Source organism: Acipenser ruthenus, chromosome 16, assembly GCF_902713425.1.
Source record: "Acipenser ruthenus chromosome 16, fAciRut3.2 maternal haplotype, whole genome shotgun sequence".
NCBI classification, from domain to species: Eukaryota; Metazoa; Chordata; class Actinopteri; order Acipenseriformes; family Acipenseridae; genus Acipenser; species Acipenser ruthenus.
This window is the reverse complement of record NC_081204.1, coordinates 951,325-974,861: the sequence shown is the minus strand read 5'-3', so window position 1 is coordinate 974,861 and position 23,537 is coordinate 951,325. Positions and strand designations below refer to the sequence as shown.

General features: G+C 46.7%; 1 protein-coding gene across 1 annotated transcript; it reads left to right on the top strand.

The window, feature by feature from the left end:
* The first annotated feature begins 2,022 nt into the window (after positions 1-2,022).
* Positions 2,023-23,496, top strand: LOC117963404 (interleukin-17 receptor C-like). Its single transcript, XM_058988278.1, has 20 exons — positions 2,023-2,224; positions 4,972-5,900; positions 12,894-12,915; positions 13,553-13,705; positions 14,463-14,618; positions 15,471-15,574; positions 15,685-15,793; positions 16,675-16,719; positions 16,849-16,988; positions 17,603-17,662; positions 18,180-18,243; positions 18,526-18,716; positions 19,451-19,501; positions 19,694-19,745; positions 20,089-20,222; positions 20,594-20,647; positions 20,795-20,852; positions 21,371-21,466; positions 21,965-22,006; positions 22,182-23,496. Exons 2-20 carry the CDS (start codon positions 5,757-5,759, stop codon positions 22,973-22,975), a joined length of 2,469 nt encoding a protein of 822 aa, XP_058844261.1. The 5' UTR covers positions 2,023-2,224; positions 4,972-5,756; the 3' UTR covers positions 22,976-23,496.
* The last annotated feature ends 41 nt before the right edge of the window (positions 23,497-23,537 follow it).

Below are 23,537 nucleotides of genomic sequence, written 5' to 3'. Positions count from 1 at the left end.
AGATACTGCCGATGCAGTTAAGACATGGGAGGAAGTGATTATTACAAAGCAATCTGACCCCTTTAAGAAGCTTCCCCTTGTTAACGCCTAATCTCCAGCACCCTTCTGCATTGCCTGCATGAAATACTTTCACTGAAGCAACAGCTGTGCGAGTGGTGGCTGGAGGCTTTAACCTGGCACTGCAAACACAGTCTGAACTGTGAGCCTTGATAACCAGCTTGAAATACAAGCAGAGGGCGATTAATATTTAACCAAAGAAAACAGTTTGTACCTAGAACTGATCCCCTGTAAAGCTGCCACAGGTAAAGGCTGTAGCTTTATCTAAATAACAAGCATGGCTTTATATAGAGAGATCAAAGTCTGTACTGGTGCAGCAGTCTTTATTCATGCCCTACCCCCCCCCCCCCACACACACTTACTTTCCATTACAGGCATGCTTGTGTTTATTGGATTTGACCCTCTGCAACAGCGCCACTGCGTGGCTAATCATTGTAAATGCAACAAAGATACGAATGCTTCCAATTATTTGCAATTCTTATTTAGTCGTAAATGATTTCTTGCCCGTTCTACTCTGTTGCAAATGTTGTATTCCGTTCGGAAAAGGTCTGTTTGTTTTCACAGGTTGCGTCTGTGGTTCAGTGCTGATAAAGGTGAGAGTGAAAGGTGTTTGTAATTCGGGACCCACTTGGGTAACCTCAAACACTGAGTGTTCCAGTGTCAGCAGAGAGGAACTAGATAACGCTGCGTTTCAGGACACTGGCTGCCCTTCCCCAGGCACACAGAGGTAGGACAGGGAAGCTGAAGTGCTTGTGGTTTTAACAGCCAGCCCAGCTCAGTCACGTAGAGGCAAGGGCAGTCAGTCATTAACTGAGCAGAGAAACAAACAGCAAGAGCACAGCTTTCACAGGGCACCACACCCAGAGACACACTACAGCACAGAGCAGAGCATGGACAGGGGGAGAGGGGGAGACTACAACACTCCAGGGTGGGAACGGTATAAGAAATGTATATAGTGACAAACGTTTCGACTGTAAGCTTCTCTTCAACACTTCGGTTTAATAAAATTCAACGGCAAGCATTTCACTTGGAACCCTTTCTCTTCCTCCAATGAGAAGCAGATAGATTCTCCATACTGTCATTCCTCCAATGAGAAACAGATAGATTCTCCATACTGTCATTCCTCCAATGAGAAACAGATAGATTCTCCATACTGTCATTCCTCCAATGAGAAACAGATAGATTCTCCATACTGCCATTCCTCCAATGAGAAGCAGATAGATTATCTGTACTGTCTTTCCTCCAGTCAGAAGCAGATAGATTCTCCATATTATCGTTCCTCCAATCAGAAGCAGATAGATTCCCAGCAGTCTTTCCTCCAGTCAGAAGCAGATATAGTCCCCGTACTGTTTTTCATAGTTTGCAATCATTCAGAGCGGCTCAGGGTTCATCCTCCTGCATTTATAGACTATAAAACACACTCTATCTGTATATATCATTTCACATGGGCGGGGTCTGTGCATGCCAGGGTGGAGCTTGGTGATGAAGGGACTTCAGACTTGACTTCTGTCTGAAAGGTCGCCACCCTGGTGAGGTATTTGTTTTCTGAGGAGTAGACGCTGCCCAGCAGTACAGTAACTCTTCCTATTGATATGTTGTTTACAGGCAGTCTTTCTGGGAGGCTTCAGGGTTGCTAGGAGACCCGGGTGAATGAATGAATGTACACTCCAAACACAGAGGTGATTCAGTCTGTTACTCCTGATTCACGCAGCACCAGCCATGGTCTGTCTATATATATATATCTATAGATATATAAATAGGTAGATAGATAGATAGATAGATAGATAAATATATGATGAGTGATATGCTTCAGCTATAAAGTAAACTCCCTAAAGTTAATAATTGTATTCAGATTGGTGTGCTGTGTGTCTGTGTGTGTCTGTGTGTGTCTGTGTGTGCGTGTGACGTGGACAGGCATTAGGACCCAGTGGACACTCTGTTATTTCCCAGCACTGAGGAAATAGTTTCAGCTGCTCAAATTCCAGAGAGAGAGGGAAGGGCAGTGAAGGCAGCACAAGTATTTCATATTTCTTTACATCCTCTTTCATTTCGACACTACGTTTCATTGTTACATTATGTTCTCTTTATTTTGTATTGTTTTATTACATTATTACTGTATATGCGGAGAAGAATTGACCATCTTTAAACATCACCACTGAAGATACAGGTAAGCGTTCCTGATAATACTACTAAACACAGTCATAATAAAAATATCCTAGCAAATACACTGAAATTAGGGTTAGGTTCAATACACCTTTAGAGTACATGACTGAAAATTTAATAAACGGGCATAAGATGGCTCTTAGTATTTTAGATTAGTTCATGGGCTTCTGTTTTGAGAGGTGTTATTTTTCCTATACTACTAGAGCGCTCTGCAGTGTGGAGTTCTCTTTCCTAGACCTCTATGCAGCTCTACAGTGTTGAGAGTGGAGTTCTCTTTCCTATACTGCTAGAGCGCGCTGCAGTGTTGAGAGTGGAGTTCTCTTTCCTATACTGCTAGAGCGCTCTGCAGTGTGGAGAGTGGAGTTCTCTTTCCTATACTGCTAGAGCGCTCTGCAGTGTTGAGAGTGGAGTTCTCTTTCCTATACTACTAGAGCGCTCTGCAGTGTTGAGTGGAGTTCTCTTTCCTATACTGCTAGAGCGCTCTGCAGTGTTGAGAGGGGAGTTCTCTTTCCTATACTGCTAGAGCACTCTGCAGTGTTGAGAGTGGAGTTCTCTTTCCTATACTACTAGAGCGCTCTGCAGTGTTGAGAGGGGAGTTCTCTTTCCTATACTGCTAGAGCACTCTGCAGTGTTGAGAGTGGAGTTCTCTTTCCTATACTACTAGAGCGCTCTGCAGTGTTGAGAGGGGAGTTCTCTTTCCTATACTACTAGAGCGCTCTGCAGTGTTGAGAGTGGAGTTCTCTTTCCTTTACTACTAGAGCGCTCTGCAGTGTTGAGAGTGGAGTTCTCTTTCCTATACTGCTAGAGCACTCTGCAGTGTTGAGAGTGGAGTTCTCTTTCCTATACTACTAGAGCGCTCTGCAGTGTTGAGAGTGGCGTTCTCTATGCTAGACCTCTATGCAGCTCTACAGTGTTGAAAGAGTTTTTGGTCTCTCTGTGGTTACATGTGTATTCATTATATACAGACTAATTTGCTTTGGTTTGTCAGTAGAAGCTTCTAAGGCTTATAATGAAATAATTTGCTTTGAATCAAACATGTTAGGAGGCTCTGTTTTTCTTTGCCAAACCTCAGCTGTGAACATTGTATTTCACTGTAGCATTCCGAGCATTCAGCACAGCAATAGAAAGTGCAGCCAGAGGCTTTGAGTGGAGTTCTCTTTGCCAGACCTGTGCACAGGTACAGACCTGCAGAGTGGGAGAGGACCAGTACTGTATGTGTTACTGGGCAGTGACATGTTCTCATGGGAAACAAATCCGTTTAGATTACGAGATTTAGCCTATAATTAAATGATCTCTTCACAGCATCTTACTGAAATAATTTGCCTATGCAAATAAAACAACAGAGACAGCGCACTTGACTTCACACACACAGCTTTAGATGCGGTAGGGCTGGTTACACAATGTTATTGCAGGTAAGGCAATCCCAGATCACTGCTAGGGGGGCTGTGAAACCAGTCGGGTTAGAGTTCAATCTCACTTGTCATATTAGAAGTTTGTTTGTTTTAGTTTTTTTTACAGTACTGGACAGATAAGCAGCTGTGGGTTCATTCACCCTGTGTTTTATGTACACAGTCCTATCAGGTATCGACTCAAACAGACTTCAAGGGAGATTTAAGGTGGTATTGATGTGTTTGAGGTTACGGAGGGTTCCATCACCAAAATAAAATGTAGACTGCTTTTTAAGAGTTCTCTGAGGTTAAGCAGCGTTTTGAAAAAGGAGATTACATTTACAAAGCGGTTGAGAACAAGACCTTTATTTAGTTTAACAGTGCCCTAAAGATTTCACAGGCAGTTCCTACAAGTCTGCCAGTAGCTGCACAAACCAAACTCTTTCTAGAACTACCCATTTCCATGAAACTGTTTGGTGTATCAAATTCAAATCTCCCGTTTGTAATATTCAGGGAAGTGTTGTAGGCTTCTGTCAGCTCCATGGTATCTGGTATCTCACCTGCTCTGCGTGATTGGTGCTAGTCTTTGCCCTTGTTTGCTGTAAATGTCGTCAGCAGGGTAATTTCATGACACCTCCTGCTTTGTTGGAAGTGCTCCTTCCTGGGATTGAGAATACTTGGAATAGGGGGATGTGGGAAAGAAGGGACCACGTTTTCATTCTTTGGAATTGTGACGCCCACGACCTCAGACAGGAAATGCACGCCAGGAGTGAACCTGACTGGATACTCACTCACTCACTTACTCACTGGGCAGGCTAGCAGGGACAAGATCCACAGTGGAAAACTGCACACACTCACCATCTGTCTGTCTGTCTCTCTGTATGCCTATCTATCTATCTCTCTATCTCTCTCTATCTATCTCTCTATCTCTCTCTATCTCTCTATCGTCCTCTCTGTTTATCTTTCTATCTGTCTTGTATCCCAATAGAAGTTCATTGTGATTTCGCTGTGTTCTTTCCCATTCCTGGGGAAACAGCAAGACCACAAAGTCTTCCCGGATTACAGGGATTCAGGGAATTCAGATGAATAGAACACTACACAGAGACACTCTTATAAACATTTAACATAGCAAAAGCAGAGTAAAGTGTAATAAAGCACAGTGAAAGCACGGTAAAACACATTTAAAAACATGACAGTCCATGATGGACTATGGTAAATGCATAGAATAACCATGGGGAAAGCATGGGGGAAATTGCTCATTTACTGTGGGAGACTTTTATAAGGTCTGTCTTTCTCTTGTTTTGTTTTCTTTACTAATCAACTTGTTTTCTCCCCTAATTTACATGGGGTCTGCTTTCTACAGACATCCAGATGCCAACAGTGAAATGAAGTCCTGTAAGCCTACTGGGGATCGGAGAGCCAGCCAATTCAATACAGTACTGGAGATCTGAGAGCCAGCCAATTCAATACAGTACTGGAGATCTGAGAGCCAGTCAATTCAATACAGTACTGGAGATCTGAGAGCCAGTCAATTCAATACAGTACTGGAGATCTGAGAGCCAGCCAATTCAATACAGTACTGGAGATCTGAGAGCCAGCCAATTCAATACAGTACTGGAGATCTGAGAGCCAGCCAATTCAATACAGTACTGGAGACCTGAGAGCCAGCCAATTCAATACAGTACTGGAGATCTGAGAGCTAGCCAATTCAATACAGTACTGAGACTCAAGCCTGCACATTCAATGCAGTTTGGTTACATGGTAATGGTATTCTGAGTCAGCCCATTCAATGCAGTGCGGCAGCACAGTACAGAGTAACGCAATAGGCTACTCCAACGCATTTGAGTATTGAGAACTTTGCACAGGTAGCCTGCTGTACCTGGGACCTAACACCCAACTAACTCAATACAGTACGTGAATACAAGAGAGTACTGGGGATCTTGTACGAGTGACAGTACATTCAAAAAAGAGAAGTTAAGAAATGGGAACTGTATCAGATAACGAAACGAGTAAAGAACCTGCTTCAAGGCGGGGCGAGTGAAGGTAATCTCGTTGTGCGCACCTGGGACAGCACACACAGACCTGCCGCATTCGAGTTGAGCCGGCGGGCATTGGGCTGAACTCGGTCGCTCGCTATTCTAACACAGGATGGAATGTCTCCGGGCTCCGATTCTAATAAGCACGCTGCTGCTGACGTTCGGATTATCGCTGGTTCTTAGTAACGGGGTTTGGTCAGGACACTTGGTCAAGACGCACGCCGCGCATAACTTACCTACAGTTACCTGCGCCCAGGTAAGTTAAGAAATGGATTGTATTATTATTATTATTATTATTATTATTATTATTATTATTATTATTATTATTTGGTTGTAATAGTTGCAGTCTTACTTGTACTTAGAATAAACGTACATTTTTGTAAGATAATTCTTGGTACGAAGTTTATAGAGTGTATTTATATATCTGTGCTAGCCTATATTGTGTTATTGATGTTATTATTAATTATAATTGTGTTAGCAGTTAAAGTTATCGCTTTCAAGAGTGACTATTATAAGCACATGTATCAATATGTAATATTTTGTACAACCGACTTTGTGACGCAACCTCGTCATTGTTTTGGACAGGTTGTGCCGCCGGGCGGTTAAGCTCGGTTCAGTATTTCGTTGCATTGTTAGTGAATATACTTCAGATGCATGCATTCATTTCTGACAAGCTGGTAAAGGTGCACCCTATTGTTTTTGTAATGTGTATTTACTGTGCTGTACATGTTTGATGCATTTATTTTACGAGGCTTACAGTACTTCAGTCTTCAAACGGGTTCTAGTGAGGACGGTACAGATATGTGTGTGTGTGTGTGCTTTCTTCTGAAAATCAGCGCAGTAGTTACTATGACAGGGAGATTGTAGTTTTCTTTGCTTGGCTGATGCTGACATTGCGGTGCAGTGAAGGAATGGCACTGTTCTTTCACTGACGTCACAAAGCAAGTATCGATCCGCCCATTCCAGATTCTACTACCAGCTTGATTAGCCACGGTGTGCAGGTAACACGCTCAGGTGTGTCTTAACTCAGGAATGGACCACACTGCTATGCAACGGGAGTCTTATCCCCATCTCTGAGCTCTGCCACTGCAATCCATCGTTCTGCAACTGCAGTACGTCTTGCAAATATTTCAGAAAGTCTTGCAAATATTTCATGTTCTCTAATTCAGCAAGGGGCTTTGTTTGAGCGCTTTTATTACGGATTTATTTGGTGTATTATTATGATCACCGCGTGTCAAATGCCTCAACCCGTTCTGTGTAGTTCGGCGATTCAGAAAAGGCGTTTTTTCTATCACACCTAGTTGTTTTAACACACTGCCTGTTTGTAAATTGTACGTAACCTAAACGAAAGTATTAGCAAGGCCAGCCAACGATCTTGCGACACAGAGCTGTGGCTCCGAGTATCGTGTCACATTCTGGTTTTGTTTGTTGTCTGTGGATACAGGCTGAACTTTAGCATGCACACCACAGTGACTGTGTGTGTTTTTTATGGTGCATCGAGGGATTTATTTATGGCCATGCATTCTCTTTCCCAGCAGTTCAGTTGCGGTTTATCTGCAGCCCGTTCCGCTTTTCTTTGCTTCTTGATATTCTTGTTGAAAGGTGAAGACTTGGTCTCCTCTTCATTTTAAAGGGGTTCTACAAGCTCGTGCCTGCGCAGCGTTTATAAGCTTGGGTTCATAGACGACTCTTTAGCGATGCTGCTGTAACCCGCACAGTAACATTGTTGCGTAATAATGCACAGGGTTGAACATTGTAACGCAGCACAAAGGAACTGAATGTGGCCTGTGCAAAGACACGACAAAATACTGCAACACTGTACTGATGCACATTGCTGTATTATTATTATTATTATTATTATTATTATTATTATTATTATTATTATTATTATTGGTAGCCTACTAATACGTATTACTACTACTACTGATAATAGGTAGCATTACAACCCCCCTGGCAAACCATGGTAAATAAATAAAATAAATAAATAAAAACTACGGTAAGCGTGTAGTCAAGCAAGCGGAAATCCACAATGCCTGTACAAATGTGCCGCGGTGAACTGCGTTGAGAGGTGAACTGCGTTGAGAGGTGAACTGGTTGAGAAGTGAACTGCATTGAGAAGTGAACTGCGTTGAGAAGTGAACTGCGTTGAGAAGTGAACTCGTTGAGAGGTGAATTGCGTTGAGAGGTGAACTGGTTGTGAGGTGAAATGGTTGAGAAGTGAACTGCATTGAGAAGTGAACTGCATTGAGAAGTGAACTGCGTTGAGAGGTGAACTGGTTGAGAGGTGAACTGCGTTGAGAGGTGAACTGGTTGAGAAGTGAACTGCATTGAGAAGTGAACTGCGTTGAGAAGTGAACTGCATTGAGAAGTGAACTGCGTTGAGAAGTGAACTCGTTGAGAGGTGAATTGCGTTGAGAGGTGAACTGGTTGTGAGGTGAAATGGTTGAGAAGTGAACTGCATTGAGAAGTGAACTGCATTGAGAAGTGAACTGCGTTGAGAGGTGAACTGGTTGAGAGGTGAACTGCGTTGAGAGGTGAACTGGTTGAGAAGTGAACTGCATTGAGAAGTGAACTGCGTTGAGAAGTGAACTCGTTGAGAGGTGAATTGCGTTGAGAGGTGAACTGGTTGTGAGGTGAAATGGTTGAGAAGTGAACTGCATTGAGAAGTGAACTGCATTGAGAAGTGAACTGCGTTGAGAGGTGAACTGGTTGAGAGGTGAACTGCGTTGAGAGGTGAACTGCGTTGAGAGGTGAACTGGTTGAGAAGTGAACTGCATTGAGAAGTGAACTGGTTGAGAGGTGAACTGCGTTGAGAGGTGAACTGGTTGAGAGGTGAACTGGTTGAGAGGTGAACTGCGTTGAGAGGTGAACTGCGTTGAGAGATGAACTGGTTGAGAGGTGAACTGGTTGAGAGGTGAACTGGTTGAGAGGTGAACTGGTTGAGAGGTGAACTGGTTGAGAGGTGAACTGCGTTGAGAGGTGAACTGCGTTGAGAGGTGAACTGTGTTGAGAGGTGAACTGGTTGAGAGGTGAACTGGTTGAGAGGTGAACTGCGTTGAGAGGTGAACTGCGTTGAGAGGTGAACTGGTTGAGAGGTGAACTGCGTTGAGAGGTGAACTGCGTTGAGAGGTGAACTGTGTTGAGAGGTGAACTGGTTGAGAGGTGAACTGCGTTGAGAGGTGAACTGCGTTGAGAGGTGAACTGCGTTGAGAGGTGAACTGGTTGAGAGGTGAACTGGTTGAGAGGTGAACTGCGTTGAGAGGTGAACTGCGTTGAGAGGTGAACTGCGTTGAGAGGTGAACTGGTTGAGAGGTGAACTGCGTTGAGAGGTGAACTGGTTGAGAGGTGAACTGCGTTGAGAGGTGAACTGCGTTGAGAGGTGAACTGTGTTGAGAGGTGAACTGGTTGAGAGGTGAACTGCGTTGAGAGGTGAACTGGTTGAGAGGTGAACTGCGTTGAGAGGTGAACTGCGTTGAGAGGTGAACTGTGTTGAGAGGTGAACTGGTTGAGAGGTGAACTGCGTTGAGAGGTGAACTGCGTTGAGAGGTGAACTGGTTGAGAGGTGAACTGGTTGAGAGGTGAGCTGGTTGGACTGTGCTCCCCCGCAGCAGTGAGATCACGTTGCGATTATCCCTGTGAAACGGGAGAAGACAGAGGCCGGTATACTGTTGCACGCCTCTCTATCTCTGGTAGCGAGCGCAGTTGAAGGAGCGCTCTCGGTTTACAGACTTCATGTTTTATGCGGGTCCGTGTTCCAAAGCTGCTTTGTAATTGATTTGGGGTTGCGCATCTGTCAGCGCCAGTATCGCGTTACTCCTCTCCGCTTTCTCTGAATGCTCTCCTCTTACTGGGGGGGGGGGTGGGGGGTGTCACTGTTACTCTTGCACCGAAGAAGGTTCTAACAGAAACCTTCTGGTTTTGTTTTCTTCCTGTGTGTCTGTTTTGCTCGCAGGTTTCAGGTGTTGCGTGCTCCTCATTTCTAACTGGGAAGGTGTTCTTTGCACAGAGAGACGCAGCGAGGCTCGTGGTCTCACGTTTTCATTGTGAAGCAGCGAGAGGGGAATACCAGGGCGAGGGACTGGTTTGGTTAGTCATTGTTAGCGTTTACAGTTCCAGTAATCTCTTGTGCGTCAGATAACATGCAAGATACAATTACAGAACAGTGTACTGTAAAGGCTTGAGGCGAAGGTGTAGTGTAAGCATAGTAAAAGCACGGTAAACCCCGGTAAAGCGTATGTGTGATTCAAGCAGCGTGAGAAAAGCATGATGAGCTGTAAACGTAGTAACAATGCAGCCCACACGCACACGCACACGCACGCACACACGCACACACACACGCACACACACACACATATAGCATCAAAGGTAACTGGTAAAAGTCTGCTGGTGCTCGCTAATGGAAAGTACACTGGCTGATCTAGTCTATATGGCAGTGTAGCTAGAACTGAAGAGCACATAGTCACCTTACCAGCGTTTATCAAACAATAGAAAAAAGTGTGTGTGTGTGTGGGTCTGTACATCAGTGTGGCAGTGCACCAGTGACTGTGCGTCCCAAAAATTCCTTAGTGCGTTCAAACAGTCTGTCCTCAATAACAACCCATGCTTTGCATAAGGATCTGCTTCTCTCGCTTCATGCAAAACAGCACACCAGGCATCACATGATCACAGAGTGGAGTCTATTCAATTCACCAGGCATCACATGATCACACAGTGGAGTCTATTCAATTCACCAGGCATCACATGATCACACAGTGGAGTCTATTCAATTCATCGAATCAGATCTGACCTGGTTTAAAAATGAGAACTGGACCAAACCTGGCACAGTGCTGACTTTCAAAGACAAAAACACACCAAGAGCCTCCGTCCCGCACCCACTGCTGGAGTCTTTCTGTCTATTGCTGGTTTAAACCCTGTCCTGCTTCAGATTTCATTGAGCAGACCTCAGCTGAATGCGTTTGCCTCTGCTGCTGATGAAGCTGAACACTAGCATGGAGTGGAAAACGTTTCTATAGGGCCTTTCCTCCACACAGGATCCTGAAGGAAGGGGAGTCACTCGCCTCCCAGCCCTGCCTTATAATCCACATAGCTTCTTATATTTTATATTTAGCCGAGGGAATGGCAAGCTCATGCAATTAGTGACACATTTTGATTTTGATTAAAAGCAACATAGTATTAAAATGTTGACAAAAGTCCCCATCTCTAACCCTAACCCTAACCCTACCCCTAACCCTAACCCTACCCCTACCCCTACCCCTAACCCTAACCCTAACTAACCCTAACCCTAACCCTAACCCTACCCCTAACCCTAACCCTAACCCTAACCCTACCCCTAACCCTAACCCTAACCCTACCCCTAACCCTAACCCTAACCCTACCCCTAACCCTAACCCTAACCCTAGCTCCAGCGATATGGGTTTCTTTTGAGATCACTAAATATTGTATGCGTGCTTCATGAATTCACTGTTTCCAGTATTTCCTTGTGTTCCCCCCAGCTGTTGGTTAATTCAATTGGCTGAGGTTGCCCAGTGTGACTGTGTGTTACTGAGCTGCAGGCCTGCCAGCCGCTTTCATGTGGTGTCAATTCACTTTTTACTGCCCGTCCAATAAAACGCAGATAACGGGCAATGAAACGGGAATGAAGCGGGTGATATCTTGAGTGATATTAGCGGGCCCCGGCGATGGCAGCCCCTTATCGCCCTGTCCAGCAGTGAGAGCTGTTAACATGTGTTTACACTCCACACAGAGACTGTTTGAGCAAGCGCTCCACCATCCTGCTTTCATTGTGAGAAAGAACGCTTCAATTAACTCTTTTACAATTCAGGGAATTACAAGAAACAAAAGTGTATTAGTGACGTCTGAATCGAGCCAAAATAAATATTGTTCCTCTCTCTGGTTACTGCTTGATTAATTAGATGCTTTCCTGAAATACAACCCCCCCCCCCCCCCCACACCAAAATAAGGATGTCATTAAATTGTGCACCAAGCGTATGGCACCTAGCCACGTACTTTTTGTAAGGCTGGAAAATACCTTGTTGTGTTGTTGTGGTACAGACAGATGACATGATATTCAACTAGCCCCTCATGCATGACAAATCTCAAAAGATACAGCACACACTTCAGCACGATTGTCAGTCTCTCCGTGTGTGTAGGTGTGTAGGGCTGTGCTGATTCTGTGTGTGTGTGTGTGTGTGTGTGTGTGTGTGATAAGGTTGCTATGTCAGGTGTGTAGGGCTGTGCTGATTCAGTGTGTGCGTGTGCGTGTGCGTGTGTGTGTGTGTGTGTGTGATAAGGTTGCTAGGTCAGGTGTGTAGGGTTCTGCTGATTCTTGTACCTGTAATTGCCTTTAAGAAGTATTTATTGTTAGGTATTCAATAAATCCATTCATCAGTGTGTTTGTCGTTGAAGGTATTCTGTTTCTTTTAGCATTCTAAATTCAATGCTGTTGACAAAGCTCAGTATCAAAAACAAAGTGATCCACAGTCTCTTATATAAGCTTTACTGCAAGACTGCAGAGTGGCATTGAGAGTGTGTGACGGTTACCTATCACAGCAGAGGCTTGTGTTCCCTTTACAGGACAGCTGAGCACAGGGAGCTCATTGTGTGCTCTGACTGTGCAATGTATTAATCAGGACTGCTTAATGTTGCATGAGTCCCGGGCCTGCATCAAGACTAACTGCCAAACCCCTGAACTGTCAGCCGGCTCCAGCGAGCTCGCGTTCAAACAGAAATCATTTCAAATGTGTGAGGGCAACATGTGCTTATCCATGACTCGCATGAGTGTGTGAGTGTGTCTGTGTGTGTGTATATTTGCATGTGTGACAAGCTCAGTGTGTTCACAGCAGCACCCATTGTGATTGAGATCAGATGATGAACACTTTGATACGTACCAGCCAAGAACGAACACTTGTCATTCTGTCAAAGAGTCTGCAGGATAACATCAAGATAAACCTGGTAATGAGCACTGAAACACTGCGTTCTCAGCTCTGCAGCGCTGTCATTACCAGCACCTTAATAATAATGAGCACTAGTCTACACACTCCATTCTCAGCTTATTATTTATAGTATAGGAAAGAGAACTCCACTCAACACTGCAGAGCAGTAAACAAATCTGCCTATTTGTTCCACAAGGTATCAGTGCTGAGCTAGAGAACGTTACTAAATGTATATTAGTGTTTGTAATACCCCTTCTCTCTCTCTCTCTCTCTCTCTCTCTCTCTCTCTCTCTCTCTCTCTCTCTCTCTCGTCACAGGGTTTGAGCTGCAGTGTGGAAGGTGAGTCAGTGACACTCTACCAGGCTTCATTCACAGAGCCTTGAAGTCATAGTGATGAGTTATTTTAACCTCGTAATGTCTTTCCCACGCACGTGTCTTCTCGCACACATACATGCTGTGTTAATGCATGTAAAAGGATGGCTTACAGGCATCCGCTTGAGTTTCAAACATTTCCATTCTTTAAGTTAGAATGTTTTTGATAACAGTTTACTGAACCCATCATGAACAACAAATACTGCTTCTGTACATAAAGGATGTGAGTAACAATGTCTGACTATTATTATTATTATTATTATTATTATTATTATTATTATTATTATTATTATTATTATATTAAAGTAATGAAACATTGCTTGACGTTTTCTAACCATCGCCCTGTGTTTGTGTTTGGGTTTGTGTCTGTCTGTCTGTCTGTCTCTGTGTCTGTGTGTTTATCTGTGTGTCTTTGTTTGTCTGTCTATCTGTCTGTCTTTGTGTGTTTTTGTTTGTCTGTTTGTCTGCGTGTTTGTGTCTGCCTGCATGTCTGTGTTTGTCTGCATGTGTGTGTTTTCCTGTGTTTGTCTCTGTCTCTGTGTGTGTGTCTCTGTGTGTCTCTGTGTGTGTGTCTCTGTCTCTGCGTGTCTCTGTGTTCCCGCAGTGCTCTCGAAGCTCTCCTCCCCCAGCAGTGTGCTGTCCCCCCCCAGCAGTGTGCTGCTCCCCACCCTCATGGACTCTGAGACCCTGCTGTGCTGCCAGAGGGAGGGGGACTGCCAGCCCTGCCTGCGGGTTCGGATCAGCATGTCCGTCACAGGTACAAGAACTCCTCTTACAAGAGAGCACTGGAAAACAGGGACTGTGTGAGCAACGTCACTGCAGCTTCAACCCCGTACCAATGCTGACATATACAACAGCACACGCTTGTGTGAAGAACACGGGCACTGTATACAAAGCATGTGTATCATTATGCAGGCTCTTCATGAAATCCTGGCCACTCCAGTCTCCTGTCTAATCTCTCTAGTATCTATCAGTCTGTCTGTCCTGGCCACTCCAGTCTCCTGTCTAATCTCTGGTATCTATAAGCCTGTCTGTCCTGGCCATTCCAGTCTCCTGTCTAATCTCGCTGGTATCTATCAGCCTGTCTGTCCTGGCCACTCCAGTCTCCTGTCTAATCTCTCTGGTATCTATCAGCCTGTCTGTCCTGGCCACTCCAGTATCCTGTCTAATCTCTCTGGTATCTATCAGCCTGTCTGTCCTGGCCACTCCAGTCTCCTGTCTAATCTCTCTGGTATCTATCAGCCTGTCTGTCCTGGCCACTCCAGTCTCCTGTCTAATCTCTCTGGTATCTATCAGCCTGTCTGTCCTGGCCACTCCAGTCTCCTGTCTAATCTCTCTGGTATCTATCAGCCTGTCTGTCCTGGCCACTCCAGTCTCCTGTCTAATCTCTCTGGTATCTATCAGCCTGTCTGTCCTGGCCACTCCAGTCTCCTGTCTAATCTCTCTGGTATCTATCAGCCTGTCTGTCCTGGCCACTGGTCTCTTCTCTGATCTCTGTGGTCTGTTCCTCCCAGGTCCTCCGGGCGCAGAGGGGGAGGGATCAGGCGGGGCGGGGCTGGGTGACTCCTTCTCGGATGAGTCTGACCTAGAGCAGGACGAGGAAGTGGAGGGGGAGGAGGGGGACAGTGAATTGAAGAGGGGCAGCACGCACCCAGAGCCCTCTCAGACTGGTGAGAGAGAACACAGCGCTGCATTGCTGTTTATTTTGTTTCCTGATTTTGGTAAATTTGTCAAAAACGTAAATATATAGTGTGTGTTGCTGATGCATTGTGTGTGTGTTGCTGATGCATTGTGTGTGTGTTGCTGATGCATTGTGTGTGTGTTGCTCATGCATTGTGTGTGTGTGTGTTGCTCATGCATTGTGTGTGTGTGTTGCTGATGCATTGGGGGTGTGTGTTGCTGATGCATTGTGTGTGTGTTGCTCATGCATTGTGTGTGTGTGTGTTGCTCATGCATTGTGTGTGTGTGTTGCTGATGCATTGGGGGTGTGTGTTGCTGATGCATTGTGTGTGTGTTGCTGATGCATTGGGGGTGTGTGTTGCTGATGCATTGTGTGTGTGTTGCTCATGCATTGTGTGTGTGTGTTGCTGATGCATTGTGTGTGTGTTGCTGATGCATTGTGTGTGTGTTGCTGATGCATTGTGTGTGTGTGTTGCTCATGCATTGTGTGTGTGTGTGTGTTGCTGATGCATTGTGTGTGTGTTGCTGATGCATTGTGTGTGTGTGTGTTGCTCATGCATTGTGTGTGTGTGTTGCTGATGCATTGGGGGTGTGTGTTGCTCATGCATTGTGTGTGTGTTGCTGATGCATTGGGGGGGGGTGTTGCTGATGCATTGTGTGTGTGTTGCTCATGCATTGTGTGTGTGTGTTGCTGATGCATTGGGGGTGTGTGTTGCTGATGCATTGGGGGTGTGTGTTGCTGATGCATTGTGTGTGTGTGTGTTGCTCATGCATTGTGTGTGTGTGTTGCTGCATGTTGTTAGTGTGTGTGTCTTACTGACATGCATGTTCTGTGTTCCCAGCTCCCCTCAGGGCCACAGTGATGGTGTGTGTGGTCACTCCACCCAGTACTGGACAATGGCTGAGAGTCACCCTGACCAGCAACTCCACTGTGCCGGGGCCTGTGGTGAGGAGAGGGGAAGGGAGGGGAGGGGAGGAGGGTGTCTGTCTGCCTGTCTCTGTCTCCCTCTCTCTCTCTGTGTCTCTGACCGCTCCTCTCTCTCTCTGTCTCTGCAGGGCACTGTTCAGCTGGACTCTGTCCCAGTGCCAGTGGGCAGTGAGGTGCAACTGAGAGCTCTCTCTCAGTACCAGGGCAGATCTTTGGAGCTGATACACCGTGTGCCAAGTATGTGATCCCCCTGTACCTGAACCCCATTACCTGAACCCCATTACCTGAACCCTTTTACCTGAACCCTTTTACCTGAACCCCATTACGTGAACCCCATTACGTGAACCCCATTACCTGAACCCTTTTATCTGAACCCCATTACGTGAACCCCATTACCTGAACCCCTTTGCCTGAACCTGTTTTACCTGAACCCCATTACCTGAACCCGTTTTACCTGAACTCCTTTACCTGAACCCCTTTACTTGAACCCCTTTACCTGAATCCCATTACCTGAACCCCATTACCTGAACCCCTTTACCTGAACCCCATTACTTGAACCCCATTACCTGAACCCCATCATCTGAACCCCTTTACCTGAACCCCATTACCTGAACCCCTTTACCTGAACCCCATTATCTGAACCCCATTATCTGAACCTCATTACCTGAACCCCATTACCTGAACCCCATTATCTGAACCCCATTACCTGAACCCCATTACCTGAACCTCATTACCTGAACCCCCTTTTATTTGAAACACCCTTTTTTTAATCATAGGAGTGTCCTCCAACATGTTCCCCCATTACAATCTCCTCTCCTGGTGCAGTGTGTATCTGAGGGGTGACTCTCTGTGTTCCTCTCCTCGTTATAATCTCCTCTCCTGGTGCAGTGTGTATCTGAGGGGTGACTCTCTGTGTTCCTCTCCTCGTTATAATCTCCTCTCCTGGTGCAGTGTGTATCTGAGGGGTGACTCTCTGTGTTCCTCTCCTCGTTATAATCTCCTCTCCTGGTGCAGTGTGTATCTGAGGGGTGACTCTCTGTGTTCCTCTCCTCGTTATAATCTCCTCTCCTGGTGCAGTGTGTATCTGAGGGGTGACTCTCTGTGTTCCTCTCCCCCAGGCTGTTCACATCGTGACCTGCAGAGGACAGTAAAGCGCTGTGCTGGTGAGTCTTTTGTTCTAGGTTCTCAATTGGTTCTAGGTCTTAATTTATTCAAAATGTGCAGCCCCTTGTACCTTGTTTTTGATGGTCTGCCTTGTTGTTCCTGGTTGACTCTGATTGGCCCTGCTTCAGTCCCCACAGTGAACACCACCATAGACTGGGAGAGGGGCGTGGCCACGCTGCGATTGGACGGGACTGATCGAAGCCACACCCATGTGATGGTGTGCCTGATGCAAAGAATAGGGGAGCGGTGCCAAGCAAGCTGGACACAGGTACGAGAGAGCAGTGTGTCTGCCTGCCTGTGTCTCTGTCTCTGTGTGTCTAACTGTGTGTGCAGTGTGCACTGTGAGTGTGTGTGTGCAGTGTGTAGTGAGTGTGTGCAGTGTGCACTGTGTGTGTGTGCAGTGTGCAGTGAGTGTGTGCAGTGTGTGTGTGCACTTTGTGCAGTGATTGTGCAGTGTGTACTGTGTGTAGTGAGTGTGTGCAGTGTGCACTGTGTGTGTGTGCAGTGTGTGCAGTGTGTAGTGAGTGTGTGCAGTGTGTGCAGTGTGTAGTGAGTGTGTGCAGTGTGCAGTGTGTGTGTGTGCAGTGTGTGCAGTGTGTAGTGCGTGTGCACTGTGTGTAGTGCGTGTGCACTGTGTGTAGTGAGTGTGTGCAGTGTGCACTGTGTGTAGTGCGTGTGCACTGTGTGTAGTGAGTGTAGTGCATGTGCACTGTGTGTAGTGAGTGTGTGCAGTGTGCACTGTGTGTAGTGCATGTGCACTGTGTGTAGTGAGTGTGTGCAGTGTGCACTGTGTGTAGTGCGTGTGCACTGTGTGTGCACTGTGTGTAGTGAGTGTGTATTGAGTGTGTGTGGTATACTGACATCTCTAGCCTTGTCTTGCAGAACCACACTCAGGTGCGGCACATCCCTTTCAGAGACATCACCCCCTGTCTGTGCTTCCAGGTACTGCACCAGCAATTGTTTTCTCTTCAAAAGCATCACAGGGACAAAATTCAACATCATCAGCCGGTTCCTTCTTTCAGCGCTGAGCTTCAGTCGTGAATTCAGAGCTAAATTAACCAAACTGTTTAAGAAGTAATGCCTCAGTCTCTCCCACCCTCCCTCTCCCTCTCTCTCTCTCTCTCTCTCCCTCCCTCTCTCTCTCTCTCTCTCTCCCTCCCTCCCTCCCTCCCTCTCTCTCTCTCTCTCTCTCTCTCTCTCTCTCTCTCTCTCTCTCTCTCTCTCTCTCTCTCTCTCTCTGCAATATTATACCGCACTGAGATTTCTGCTACCTTTCTTTTCTCCCAAAACAGGATTTTCAGTTTCTCCGTCCTTCTCTTTGTGCAGCTTGAGAGAATATTTTTTTTCTCGGATGTTCTTTATATTTTCGTACGGTGCTGGACACAGAGTGGGGTGACTTTGGTGTTTGCCAGTTTCAGTTTGTGGTCACTAATCCTGTCTAACTCTTTCTCTTTCTCAGTACTACTGGTGGGGGATTCGTGATGCTGTGCGCAAACAGAGCTGCCCCTTTTCAAACCTCACAGGTGAGTACGTGATTTTTAACCTAGTCTAAAGGGCTGGTGATCATACTGTTACAGTCAGGTTTTTAAAGACCAACAAGCTATTAAATAATGTTGTATTAGTGCACAGTGCCAGAAGACGCTGTTGGCTTGTTCTGATTGCTAGGTATTTAATAATGTGTAGATTGCACACGGTGGTTGCGAGCACATTTTGAAGAGGTTTCTTGACTCTTTGGAGAAAGGGAGTATGTGCACAGCTGTGGTGACGCTCCTTGCTCTAACCCGCTCCTGTGTGTGTCTCTGCAGAGTTCCAGGAGAATGTGTGGCGCAATCTCTCTCTGACGGTTAACAGCACGGCGACCCTCCTGCATGGAACGGCGCTGTCCTGGCTCTTCACTGCCCCCTGCAGAGTGGAGGCTGAAGTGTGGCTGTGCTGGTGGTCCGGCGGGAGGGGCTCCGAGTGCCGTGAGATCCAGGGCTCCAGGAAGCGACTCGAGGTAACAGGGTGGGTCTGGACTGCAGCTGTCAGTCAGGCCATACACAAGCCTGTCTGTCTCTTTGTCTCTTACTATAGGTCTGTATGTCTGTGTCTGTCTGTCTGTGTTTTCTGTCTGGGTTTTCTGTCTGTCTGTGTTTTCTGTCTGGGTTTTCTGTCTGTCTGTGTTTTCTGTCTGTCTGTGTTTTCTGTCTGTCTGTGTTTTCTGTCTGTTTGTTTTCTGTCTGTCTGTGTTTTCTGTCTGTTTGTTTTCTGTCTGTCTGTGTTTTCTGTCTGTTTGTTTTCTGTCTGTCTGTTGTTTCTGTCTGTCTGTGTTTTCTGTCTGTTTGTTTTCTGTCTGTCTGTGTTTTCTGTCTGTTTGTTTTCTGTCTGTCTGTGTTTTCTGTCTGTTTGTTTTCTGTCTGTCTGTGTTTTCTGTCTGTTTGTTTTCTGTCTGTCTGTTGTTTTCTGTCTGTTTGTTTTCTGTCTGTCTGTTGTTTCTGTCTGTCTGTGTTTTCTGTCTGTTTGTTTTCTGTCTGTCTGTGTTTTCTGTCTGTTTGTTTTCTGTCTGTCTGTGTTTTCTGTCTGTTTGTTTTCTGTCTGTCTGTGTTTTCTGTCTGTCTGTGTTTTCTGTCTGTCTGTGTTTTCTGTCTGTCTGTGTTTTCTGTCTGTCTGTGTTTTCTGTCTGTTTGTTTTCTGTCTGTCTGTTGTTTCTGTCTGTCTGTGTGTAACCAGGTGTGTTTGTGTCTCCTCTAGAAACAGGGAGAATTCCTCAATGTGGATCCTCACCCCTCCCTCTGTGTGCAGGTAACTCACTCCTGTTCACTCACTCCCACTCATTTACACACCCTCACACTCAGTATCACACCCCACTCACACTCACTATCACACCCTCACACTCACACACACACACGCTCGCACTCACTAGTGTTGTAGTGTTATTGACACATCTAGGGGTGCGTGTGTATTTTAACTCTCTTTGTCTGTATGTCTGTGCAGGCGCAGGTGCCGGGCATGGGGCAGCCCTTAGACCCTCAGTGCCCCTTCACTGGTGAGTGCTCTGTCTGTCTGCAGCCTCGAGAGTGTGAACCAGTTCCAAGAAGGACATTCAACAAAGAAACACTGTATTTACATATGAACAGGAAACAAGGAAGAGCACACTGAATAAAAAACAAAGAAAGAATTGTTGTTACTATATAAAGAAAGAGAAATCAAAAAGATAGAAAAAGAAAATAAGAAAATAATTCAACTTGTCTTGTTACTCACTGTAAAACAAAGAAAGAAAGAAAGAAAGAAAGAAAGAAAGAAAGAAAGAAAGAAAGAGTCAGGCAGAGTGTGGGTCAGTCTGGGGTCCTGCTGTTTTGCTGTCTCACCGCTGCTTGTCCCCTCCCCAGCATCTCATCCCCAATGGTCTGTCAACCCGTCTCTGAGAGGACAGACATTGACCGTCAAGCTGTCCCACAACAGCGTCCCTGTGTCCCTGTGCAAGAGGACAGGTCCAAACTGTCCACTTGTCAACACCAGCCAGGTAGGTTCACTGGATTTCACTGTACTGTGACAGGCATGTAGCGCGGACGCCTGCACAGGATGTTTACATATGCTAGGCCCTTGTTTACTCTGTGCTGTAATGAAAAGGCAGAAGTCATACATTAATAATTGAGTAAGGTCAGTAAAGTATGCTGTGATCTCACTTTATGTTATTACCCGTATAAAAGTTTCCCACATAAAGTGTAATAAATCACAGTGAAAGCATGGTAAAGCATAGGCTAAGATCCAGACCATTGTTAAAGAGAGCCCCTTATCCAATGGAGATGACCTTGGAGAGAATGTTGTGTATTTTGTAAAGCTTGTGATTCATACCTGTGTGTTTGATTTCCTGTGCTGTTGTTTTTTCCTCAGACTGGCTCTTGGCAGCTGCAGCTTCATGACCCGGGTTCGAGTGACTGTCTGGAGGTGAGTCAGCAGTCAGTTTCACAGAGTAAAATCCTGTGTAATAAAGCATAGTGAAAGCATGGCAAAGTGTAAACAGCATAGTGAAAACATGGCAAAGCAACGTTAAGCTTTGATGACTGATCAGCCCTGGTCTCTCTTCTTCTCTAGGCCTGGAGGACGGATGTTAGTTTCTCCCCCCGAGTCCTGGTCTGTCCAGCGGACCTGGGTAAGACTCCTAGGTCTGGGGAGCAGGGGAGGATCCATCATACCTGAGAGCGGGGTCCTTGAAGATAGCAGGCTGGCTAGGGGGCTAGGCAGGACGTCTTGAAGATAGCAGGCTGGCTAGGGGACTAGGCAAGACGTCTTGAAGATAGCAGGCTGGCTAGGGGACTAGGCAGGACCTCTTGAAGATAGCAGGCTGGCTAGGGGGCTAGGCAAGATGTCCAGGGTTGTACTTTGATTTGAAACTGGTGAACAGTCTGTATGCCCAAAACTGTCATTGAGCTCAAATAAAAGCATTCAAATTCACCTCTAAAACACACGCCGACTCAGGAAATGCATTCATACTGTAGAAATGATTTCAAGGTGTGAATTGAATTGAGATGTCATTTTGATTGATAATATAACCCTTTCACTGACTGGATTACTCGGAGGATTGCAGCTCGCTTGTGCAGTCAGGCTCATGAGAGTGTGTGTGCACTCGGGTTTCAGCGTGCTTGTGTGATTCATCATTTCCTCCTCCAGCCCACAGGTGGCGCTGGACCCTGCCTCTGCTGCTGTGCCTGGTCCTCCTGTCTCTGGGAGTGCTGACTGCTGTACTGCTGAGAAGATCCTTTAAGAGTAAGACCCCTGAACTCCTTCATTCAACCACACCCACCTTCTCTTACTGCCTAGCTCCCTCACTCTCTCCCTATTTCCCCACTCCCTCCTTCTCCCTCACTCTCCTCCTCTCCATCCCTCATCCTCTCTCATCTGCTTCACCCACTCCTCACTTCCTCCTTCCCTCCCTCCCTCTTCCCTCATTCCTCCCTTCCTTCCCCCCTCGCTGACACACATAGATCAATATACCTTACAGCAGATCTGGTCCTGGGAAAGAGTTTGTTCAGGTAAGGTGGGTGGGGTCACTGATGGAACACTTGGGGTGCAGGTGAGATAAGGGGGGTAGTAAGGGGTTCTAGAACTGTGCCTAATGAATGACAATGTTGAGTGCAGTTTTGAGAATCCAGCCCATTACACCCACAGGAATCCCATGGGAACAGACAGCCAGTGATAGTGAGTGGGCCTGGGTGTGTGTATTATAGTGTATGAGAGAGTGATGCAGCATGTCTTTTGTTGCAGACTGGATCCAAAGAGTGTGCAAGGGAAGAGTCAGCCTGAAAGGTGAGCTATACTCTCTCTCTCTCTCTCCCTCTCTCTCCCTCTCCCTATTGCCTCACTCACTCCTTCTTTCTCTCCCTCATCCTCTCTCTCCAGGTAGAGTGGTTGTCCTTCTCTCCCTCCTCTCTCTCTCTCTCTCTCTCACCCCTCCTCTCTCTCTCTCTCTCTCTCCATGCAGGCACGCTGGGCGGTGGTCATGTCCTGTTGCTCTACCCCTCGGAGGAGTCGGTCTCCCTGCCTCTGCTGGTGTCCAGCCTGGGCTCCTCTCTGGCTGAGCTGGGCTTCTCCGTGTCGCTGGACCTGTGGAGCCGCACCCAGCTCTGCTCCCTGGGCCCGGTCCCCTGGCTGCACTCCAGGCTGGCCCAGCTGCAGCAGGACGGGGGCAAGGTGGTTCTGATTCTGACCCAGGGAGCATGGGAGCAAGCCGAACGCTGGGTCCAGCACCCGGGCAGCAGGACCCGGCAGATACAGAACTCCTCGGAACCTCGCCTGGACGTGTTCAGCGCCTCCCTCAGCTGCATTCTCGCCGACTTCCTCCAGGGCCGCGCCGGCGAGCGCTTCGTCCTAGCCCAGTTTGAGACCCCCCTGCTCCCCGTCTTGAAGCATGAAGGGCTCCCCGAGATATTCAAGGGGATCCCCCTCTACAGCCTGCCCACTCAGAGCCTGGCCTTCCTCACCGAGCTCTCCGCAGTGCCCCAGAACAGTGGCACCAGCAGGGGGCGCCGAGCTGACAGCCTGAGGGCTGCGTCCAAAGAGTTCACAGGCAGGCTGGCCCGGAGGTTAAAGGAGGTCCAGCGCGGGGCCCAGCAGGAGTCGGGAGACTGGGTGAACTGGGAGGAGGAGTGCAGGCAATCCCGGTACAGCACTGATTCGGGAGTCGGGGGGACTGAGGACATGTGGGAGAGTGTGCCGCTCCAACCCAACGAAGCCAGACCACAGGGCAGGGAGACCAGCCTGGCTCACTGGGTGTGAGGGGGTGCTGGAGGACAGGAAAACATTTACGAACGAGAGGGGGCGTTCGGCTCACCTGGTTCCAAGATTGATCTCAAAACTCTGTCAAGTCGGGTCTTAAAGGATCCCAGTGATTCAGCCTCAACAACATGACTGGGTAGCCCACTGGATCCCCCGACCCCTCTCTGTGTGAAAAGGTGTCTCCTTCCTTCTGTCCCTAGTCTCCAATTCATTTCCAACTGTGTGTCCTCTGGTCCTGGTTTTTGTGCTCTTGTAAACACTCTTTTAAGACATTACAAACTGTTGCTTAACAATGGGTTTGCATAGGACACGTAATAATAAGCACACATAGGAAAAGCACAGAGGGCAATGTAGCTATGCGTGAGACAAGCATGAGACACTGCAACATAATTCCGATGGTGTGTGACTGGGCTGTATCTGATATGATGGGAATGGGACTGTTCAGCACCAAAGCTGTGTTTTTTTTCTGTTTTCAATGTGCTTGTATAAATATGTAAATAAAAGTAAATATTCAAACGTGACTTATTCTTCTCATGTACATGTTTGCAGTGGAGATTACCAT

Coding starts and splice junctions, on each gene's coding strand:
- LOC117963404 (XM_058988278.1), top strand. CDS start 5,757: ATGGAATGTCTCCGGGCTCCGATTCTAATAAGCACGCTGCTGCTGACG. Junction 20,223..20,593: donor CACTTGTCAACACCAGCCAG/GTAGGTTCACTG, acceptor TTTTTTCCTCAG/ACTGGCTCTTGGCAGCTGCA. Junction 21,467..21,964: donor GCTGAGAAGATCCTTTAAGA/GTAAGACCCCTG, acceptor CTTTTGTTGCAG/ACTGGATCCAAAGAGTGTGC.